The following is an 8,669-nucleotide window of genomic DNA, read 5'->3' on the forward strand; positions in this document are numbered from 1 at the left end:
GAAATGGGAGCCTTAACTCACAGGGTGAAAGTCAAGAAAACATTACTTGAATGTGAACTATTTGGATAAAAGGGATCTTCCTAGAGGATCTGGGATTTGAAAACCAGGGACAAGGGAGTGAGGGTAATTGAACTGTTGAATTGGGAGCCTAGAGAGAGCTGGGAGTCAGGAAGGCAAGTCTGAAAACATAGAGGATGAGAATGTCCTCCTGCCATACAGGGGGCTGGTGCACAGAGCTGTAGGAGTACAGCTTTCCTGTGGAGAGAAAGACAAACTCTGAATTGGAGTTTGCATAACTCAAAGAGAAGTTGATGAAAGACCAAGCAAAGGTAGCAGGAAACAGTTTTGGGGTCTTGCTTCCCTAGCATCAAGTGAGTTTGATGAGGAGAGATTTCTTTGATAAACTAATTAGTACTTGAATAGATTTTGCAGGAGCAGCAATTTCCAGAGCCCATCCTGGGAGCTAGGTGTGTAGTGTTTATTGTATTGTTGGGGCTCGTAAAGATCTTGCATGGCTGCAAGGCAAACCAAACCCTTCAGATTGCTCTAAATCTGCACTGACTCCATGGGACCAAACCCAGCTCCTCCAATCTATATATAAGGAGGGAGTCACTCTGCTGCTAGTAGAGGAGTGCTTAGCTCCTTACTCCTTGGTCCTGTCCTTTGCTATCTGTCCCCTTCTTAGTTCAACATGAGTCGACAATTTAGTTCCAGATCTGGCTATCGATGTGGTGGTGGTGGTGGCTTCAGCTCAGGCTCCGCTGGGGTCTCCTGCACCCGCAGGATAACCAGCAGCTCCACTGTCCGCAGGATTGGAGGAGGTGGAGGTAGATTTTCAGGTGGAAGCTGTAGAGCTGGTGGTGGTGGTGGTGGTGGTTTTGGCAGCCAGAGTCTAGTTAACTTGGGGGGCTCTAAAAGGATCTGCCAGAGTGTTGCTGGAGGAGGAGGAGGAGGTTATGGAAGAGGAGGTTTTGGCGGTGGAGGATTTGGTGGGGGCAGCTATGGTGGTGGTGGATTTGGTGGTGGCGGCTATGGTGGTGGTGGCTTTGGTGGTGGCAGCTATGGTGGTGGTGGCTATGGTGGGCGTGGTTTTGGCGGCAGCGGCGGTGGCTTTGGTGGTGGTGGCTTTGGGGGTTTAGGAGGTGGTGGTTTTGGCGGAGGAGGCTCTGGGCCTGTCTGTCCCCCTGGAGGCATCCAGGAGGTGACCATCAACCAGGGTCTTCTGCAACCCCTCAATGTGGAGATTGATCCTAATATTCAAAAAGTGAAGGAACAAGAGAGGGAACAGATCAAGGACCTCAACAACAGATTTGCCACCTTCATTGACAAAGTGAGTACTTGTGGTTACTGTTGTTGATGATGGATACATTCAAGCTTATTTGAGATAGATGAGGCAAAGGAGTGAGGTGGGGAATGGGAGTTGAATAATGTGAGCTCTAATCTCCAACTCCAAGGTGTCATGCTTGGGTGACCCAAAGGATAACTCTGGGTCAAGATGTCTTGCTTAGATGATGGATGCTTGTGAATGATGCTAGTGCCTATATGACCTGGGGAGGCAGAGGAGAGCATCCCTAGTTTTTGGTCCATAAAAACAGTGGAAGGTGAAGAGTCTTAATGAAAGCCTTTTGGGGCTGAACTCCAAATGTTTCTCCATTGAATTCTTAAGCTATTTTTTGGACTTTATTCTTAGGAAGAGAGAGGACTGTGTGTGTGTGTGTTTGGGGGGCAGACAATGGATTTGAGTCTGTGGGACTTGGTGTTGTGTCTCTGCTTTAGCACTTACCTAGTGGATGATAACTTCTATCTTCCACCTGTCTGAATCTCAGGTTCTTCATATGTAAAAAAATCTGCCCTAGTTTTTATTTTATTTTATTTTAAAATAAGGATGACTCTGCTATGAAGACAGTATATTAAAAGCCTTGAGAGAATTTATTATAATTATTATTTTACTGAGTAGCTAGCTGGAGTGGAGATTTATGGAATATTTTAAAGTGATAGAAATGGGGTAAAGGTACAAAGGAGAACTTTGAGATCTGAAATGGTCTGAAGGCCAGCCTAAATCCAGGATTCAGGAAGAGCTGAGTAGAAATTTGACCTAGACATTTATTAGCCAGGTGATCTTGGGCAAGTCATTTCATCTGTCTGTCTAAACTGGCTCATTGTAAAATGAGATTAATAATAATACCTATCTTCCAGGGTTATTGATTGGGTTAAATAAGATAAGATGTGTAACATCCTTTACAAATTTTACAGATTATCTGCTTAGTGATTTAAAAATTTTTAGCACTTACTTTAATTTTGCAGTGCTATAGAAATGGAAATTGTCATTCCAGTTGAAGCAAAGTGATTTTTGTTGATCAGGGATTTGACTTTTTGGAGGGGGTGCTTGCTGCTTTCTTGTGAATGACAAATTCAAATTGATTGCAATCATTAGTGTTGGGGAATTATCTGAATGGAAATATAGAGATTGGTTGATTATGGATATGAATGAATGAAGAAAGGAAGAAAGGAAGGGAAAAAGGAAGGGATAAAACATTTATTAAGCATTTGGTACAAGCAAAAGGCTGGAGGTACTACTGGAAAAGCAAAATGGGCCCTGTTCTCAAGAAGCTCCCAGCTGCAAATGTGCCAGCTCATTCATGATATTCTTCCTTTGCTTGCCTTGATTTGAGAATGATGGAAGAACAAGGATTCCCTGTCTTGTTCCAGAGTCTTCCTCTGGACTGTAATTTGGGGACCAACAGTTCCTAGAACGCATCCCTTGAATAACGACTTTGGGGGTCTTGGCATTTTCAGGTGCGATTCCTGGAGCAGCAGAACCAGGTATTGCAGACCAAATGGGAACTGCTGCAGCAGGTGGACACTTCAACTCGCAGCCACAATCTGGAGCCTCTCTTTGAAGCCTATGTGTCTACACTTAGGCAGAAGCTAGATTCACTGAAGAATGACCGCTCACGGATGGAGTCAGAATTGACTAATATGCAAGACATGGTGGAGGACTTCAAGAAAAAGTACGCACCCAACTATCCTTCCCTCAGTCCTCAATGACCAAACCATTGCCCCTGGAAGTCTTCCCAGAGAGTAACCTGAGGGATACTCTAGGGAGTATCAGGGAACAGAGGAAGACTAATTGAGTGGCATTTTTCCCTCCTAAAAGGCAAATGGGGGTCCAGTAAACTTGTCTGAGAGTGAGAAAGAACTGAATTCCAATCCAGATTCAGGCATATATGAATTGTGTGGTCCTGGGCAAGTCACCTAACATATCAATTCTTATCAATTTAATCTCAGTTTTCTCATCTACAAAATGTGGATAATAATAGCATCTCTTCTTCCCAGGGTAGTTTTGAGAATCAAATGACAGGATATTTGTAAATCACTTAGCATAGTGCCTGGAACATGTTGATGATGTTCTTCAGTGGGTTTAGCCAGGTCTAATTCTTTGGGACCCCTTTTGGGATTTTCTTGACAAAGTTATTGGAGTTGTTTATCTTTTCCTCATCCATTTCATTTTAGATGAGGAAATTGAAGCCAATAGGGTTAAGTGACTTTTCTAGCATCACACAACCATAATATGTCTGAGATATGATTTGAATTCAGGTTTTTCTGACTATAAGGTGTGTCACTCTATACCCTATGCTCCCCAGTTGCCTATGCTGGAACCTAGTATGTTTACTAAATACTTATATTTCTTTGCTTGTCTGTTCTTTACTCTTTCCTTTGACCCCACTCTTCCTCTTTTCTTTTCTTTCTTCTTTTGTTCCTTTGAGCCTTCTTTTGTCCCTTTGAATCTTCCTTCCTTCCTTCCTTCTTTCCTTCCTTCCTTCCTTCCTTCTTTCCTTCTTTCCTTCCTTCCTTCTTTCTTTCCTTTTTTCTTCCTTCCTTCCTTCCTTCCTTCCTTCCTCCTTTCTTTCCTTCCTGCCTTCCCTTTTCCAAGGCAAAGTATCATTTTTAGAAACATGTTCCCATAGAAGTGTGCCTTAGAACAAGTTGAACAGTCAAGTTGGCTAGAAGCAGAGATGGAGAAGATGACATTCCTAAATTGATGTAATTTTACACAGAACTCAATTCTAGGTCATATCCTTTCCCAAACTTCCTGAATTCATTTTGTCTTTTTCCCTTCAACAGATATGAAGATGAAATCAACAAACGTACAGATGCAGAGAATGAATTTGTGACCATCAAGAAAGTGAGTCAAGGGAACAGAATAAAGGTCACATTTTTATCCAGAAAAATAAGCACTGATTCACAATATTAGCCCCCCAAAAGCAAGAAGAATCAAACTATAAGTTCAATTTACAGCTGAGGAGAAATCTTAGTATTTCTTTTCAGTGCATCATCCTTCTCTGCCTCTCTGGCTCTTCAAATAAGTTTCCTTCTTTGTATTTCTGCCTGCAATGTGGAAAGCAGAGCCAGAAGATCTCCCCTTTGCAAGTGAGGGGAATTCCCAAGACTCAAAAGGGTGGGTAGCGTAAAAAGAAGTAAAGCTCAGGAGTCAAGCTTCTTCATCCCTATTCTCTTGGAAAAGTGCAGAATTCTTTTAGACCAGAGGTTATTCCATGTAAGCAGGGGGCAGGGAGTCATCTTCCTCTGAATGGATAGTCATTCCCTGACTTTTTCTTCTAATTGCTCAGGATGTGGACAATGCTTATATGAGCAAGATTGACCTTCAGGGCAAGACGGATCTTTTGCAAGATGACATCAACTTTTACAAGATTCTCTATGACACAGTAAGTCAGCTCATGATCACTCATATGCACCCACTTCTCCACTGTGCGTCAAAGAGATTCTGGGAATATCCCATGTATGCTGGTTCATGTTTTGTCTCTGGAAAGCAGAGAAGTCACAGAAATGTTGTATCTTGTAGGAACTATCCCAGATGCAGACTCACATCAGCAACACCAATGTCATCCTCTCCATGGACAACAACAGGAGCCTGGACTTGAGTAGCATCATTGATGAGATCAAAGGTCACTATGATGAGATTGCCCAGAGGAGCAAAGCTGAGGCTGAGACCATGTACCAGCACAAAGTGAGTGAATACAGAGCCTCTCCCAACAGGCCTCTGGCTTCCTTGAACTTTGTGCCTAAAGTTTACCTAGGGTATGTCAAGATGTACTCACGTGCCCTCTCTTTGCTCTCCTGCCTTCAGTATGAAGAGCTCCAGGTGACTGCTGGGAAACATGGAGACCAACTGAGAAACACAAAAACGGAGATTTCTGAGATGAACAGAATGATTCAGAGACTGAATTCTGAAATTGATTCAGTGAAGAAGCAGGTACTAGTTTCTTTCACCCTCCTCCTCTGAGCTACCATAGGGTTATTGAGCAAGGCTTTCTTGATTGTGAAAATGACTCCAGTTTGGTGCAGATGGCTTGAAAGCTCCCTGCCATCTTTGAGATTCTGGACTTTGAGGACCCCATAGAAGTGTGCCTTAGAGTAGAATTTCCTTGAGAGAACCTTGTGGTGAAGACCTAAAGGCTTACAATTTCTAGTGTTCAAGATGGAGAGCTGACAGATGAATTTCTTCTCTTGTGAGTTAGGGGGATTTTCTGTCCTCCTAAGTTGATGCTTGAGCAGAGTCTAGAGCACAACCCATTGAGGATGTAGAAGGAGATTTTAGAAAAGTTCTGAGGTAGTATTAGGTGTCTCTAAGATTTTATTGCCTAATTGAAGATTCCTATCTGAAGGTGGAAATATGGACAAAATGTCCTTAGTCCCAGGTGCTTGTTTTTTGTTTAAAATATTCTTGGCAATAGATAGAGACACTGGATTTGTGTTTGAAACCTGCATTAAACTTTTCTAGATGTATGGCCCTGGACAAATTATTTTTACTTTTCTCTTCCAAATGCTTCCAAACTAATGAGTAAAAAATGAGTTTTCTCATTTTTCCAATGGGGATCAATGTAGCAGCCATCTTGCAAGTTTGTTGCAAGGATCAATTAAGAGTCTTTGCAACCTTTAAAGTGTTGCCTAAATGGTAGTTATAGTTACTACCTTTGTCACTGTTATTGTTACTCTATTATGGAAACAATGTTCCTGATTGAGTCTTTGGGTGGAAATAGTAATTTGGGTTCAGGATTCCCATAAGGAGTGTGAGATTAGTTGTGGGTGGTGGTAGTAGTGAGTGGGAAGCAGAGGACTTAATCCATGTATATGATTTGCTGTCTTCTGTAAGATTTCCCGGCTCCAGCAAGCCATTGCTGATGCAGAGCAGCGTGGGGAGAATGCCCTGAAAGATGCACAGGGCAAACTGGAAGACCTGGAGGATGCACTGCAGAAGGCCAAGGAGGACATGACCCGACTGATGCGTGACTACCAGGAGCTGTATAATGTTAAGCTGACCTTGGATGCTGAGATAGCCACCTACAGGATGCTTCTGGAGGGAGAGGAGAGCAGGTGAGGGATGAGCACTGAAGACTCTGTTGAACCACACTCAAGGGAAGGCAATGGAACATCCTGTGAGGACAGGATCTTTGAGACTGAATGATGAGGAATTAGCTCTTCTATAGCCTAGCACTTGTTATAAAGGAGTATAGGGTTAGAGGATCTAGAGATGAACGGAACCTCAAGGATCACGGAGTCCAACTTTCTTATGTCAGAAATGAGGCCCCCGGGGAGCAAAGGCCTTAAATTTCTTCCTTAAACTTTCATAGGTAGTCAGCTGTAGAAGTAGTATGTGCATCCAGATTATAGAAGCATTGATTTTGAAATGAAAATGGACTTTAGAGGCCATTGTATCCCCTCTCTTTTTCTAGAGAAGTAAATTGAGGGTCAAGGTGGTTAAGTGCATGGTCTGAGCCATTAAGTGGCAGAGATAGTATTAGAGTGGTGTTCCACTCTCCTCCCATCTAGTATGCTAGAGATCCAGTAGTCTTCAAGCCTCATGGAACCATTTCCCAGGCTTGTGGAAAGAAGTGCTTTTGGTGCCAAAGGCTACAGGAAATTTAAGCTAATTATTCTGATTTCTGGGAATTGATTCATGATATTGAAATGGGGAGGGAGGGACAGATTTAGATGGAGTGATGAAGAAAGGAACAGCTTACAGGAAAATTCAGAAATGTCAGGTATGGGAAGGAGAATGGGTTGGTTGTACTGAGTCACAGGAACTGTCTTTCCATCTTCCTTTTAGGGTGTCTGGAGAGTGTGTTCCCAACGTGAGTGTGTGTAAGTATCAAGAATCATTTTTTAGACACTTGAAAGTTTTCTTGGGATGGAGGGGACTTTGTCCAGGGAAGGGTATTCCCAGAAGTAACAACAGAAATTTCTTCCACAGCTGTGAGCACCAGCCATGTCTCTGTGTCTGGTGGTGGAGGAGGAAAGTTCGGAGGTGGAGGTGGTAGCTACGGTTCTGGAGGTGGAGGTGGTAGCTACGGTTCCAGCTCCGGAGGAGGCAGATATGGCTCCGGTGGTGGAGGTGGCAGCTATGGCTCTGGAGGAGGCAGAGGTTCCGGTTCTGGAGGAGGCCGAGGTTCTGGCTCTGGAGGAGGCAGGGGCTCCGGTTCTGGAGGAGGCAGCTATGGTTCCTCAGGAGGCCGAGGCTCTGGCTCTGGTTCAGGCTCTGGAGGAGGCAGCTATGGATCCTCAGGAGGTCGGGGCTCCAGCTCTGGAGGAGGAGGCAGCAGCAGCTCTGGTGGTGGCTCTGGGGGTGTCAAGAGTTCCAGTGGCAGCTCTAGCATGAAATTCACCTCTACCAGTTATTCTACAGTCACCAATTAAAGCCAGAGCTCTCCCTACCCTGCTACCTGTCCTTTAGATCAATGTCTGTGTTTACTTTCAGTCAAATCTTGAAATCAAAGACTCCAACTTTACTTGAGGAAAATAAAAAGTGGTGGACTGCAACAGTTTATCCTGTTTTCTTAAAGCCTTCCAATTACTTTTTCTGACCTTGATTATTAAAGGTTTTCTTGAGTCATCCAACCAGTGGGCACTTCCACCCTTGGCTTTCAGCTTCATTTCTGTGGGTGCATAGGAAGGGTTGCTGATGATCCTGGCCTTTTAGAGCCATGTTCTCCCCACTTTCCCCTTTGGTAGATATTCTCTATTCTGGCCTTCATTATCAGGTTTTCCCACTTTCCTTTGTCTTGAATGGTGAAGCCATGTCTGAGTATGAAAGACCACTTCCCTTGATTAATCATGAGGATGCAGCCTGAAAAATCCACTCCTTCACTATCCACTCTTACTTTCAAAAATTTTATCCAAGCCAAGCAGAAAGAGAGCCTTTGCTGATAGTGTCTCCATAATATAGCAACAAATTCTGTGTTGGTTTTTCCTTTTTATTTTTTATATAAAGTGTAAGCTGGTTGGTTGACTTTCCCAAAGGAGGTCTCATAGTCTCCATTTTCTTGTGTTGTCTGAAATAAATTGCATTTGAAATTCTGCAAGTTTGTCTCTTGAGTGTTTTGTGTATCACATCCATCTCTCTCTCTCTCTCTCTCTCTCTCTCTCTCTCTCTCTCTCTCTCTCTCTCTCTCTGCCTCCCTCCCTCCCTCCCTTTCTCCTGCTCTTTTTCTCTCTGTCTCAAGACTCACTATTAAAATGTGCTTTAAAGTCCCTCATAGGAACAGGGCTTATGACAAAGCCTAAAAGTTGGAATAGATTAATGTGAAAAGTTTCTAAAATAGTATCAGATACAAACAGATGAATGTAATATTAATCAAGCTTAGATATAT

General features: G+C 43.3%; 1 protein-coding gene across 1 annotated transcript; it reads left to right on the plus strand.

Moving 5' to 3' along the window:
- Window positions 1-619: 619 nt before the first annotated feature.
- Window positions 620-8,381, plus strand: LOC127539272 (keratin, type II cytoskeletal 1-like). Its single transcript, XM_051963368.1, has 9 exons — window positions 620-1,330; window positions 2,797-3,011; window positions 4,126-4,186; window positions 4,632-4,727; window positions 4,865-5,029; window positions 5,150-5,275; window positions 6,176-6,396; window positions 7,130-7,164; window positions 7,274-8,381. Exons 1-9 carry the CDS (start codon window positions 692-694, stop codon window positions 7,714-7,716), a joined length of 2,001 nt encoding a protein of 666 aa, XP_051819328.1. The 5' UTR covers window positions 620-691; the 3' UTR covers window positions 7,717-8,381.
- Window positions 8,382-8,669: the final 288 nt, after the last annotated feature.

Source organism: Antechinus flavipes, chromosome 5, assembly GCF_016432865.1.
Source record: "Antechinus flavipes isolate AdamAnt ecotype Samford, QLD, Australia chromosome 5, AdamAnt_v2, whole genome shotgun sequence".
NCBI lineage: Eukaryota > Metazoa > Chordata > Mammalia > Dasyuromorphia > Dasyuridae > Antechinus > Antechinus flavipes.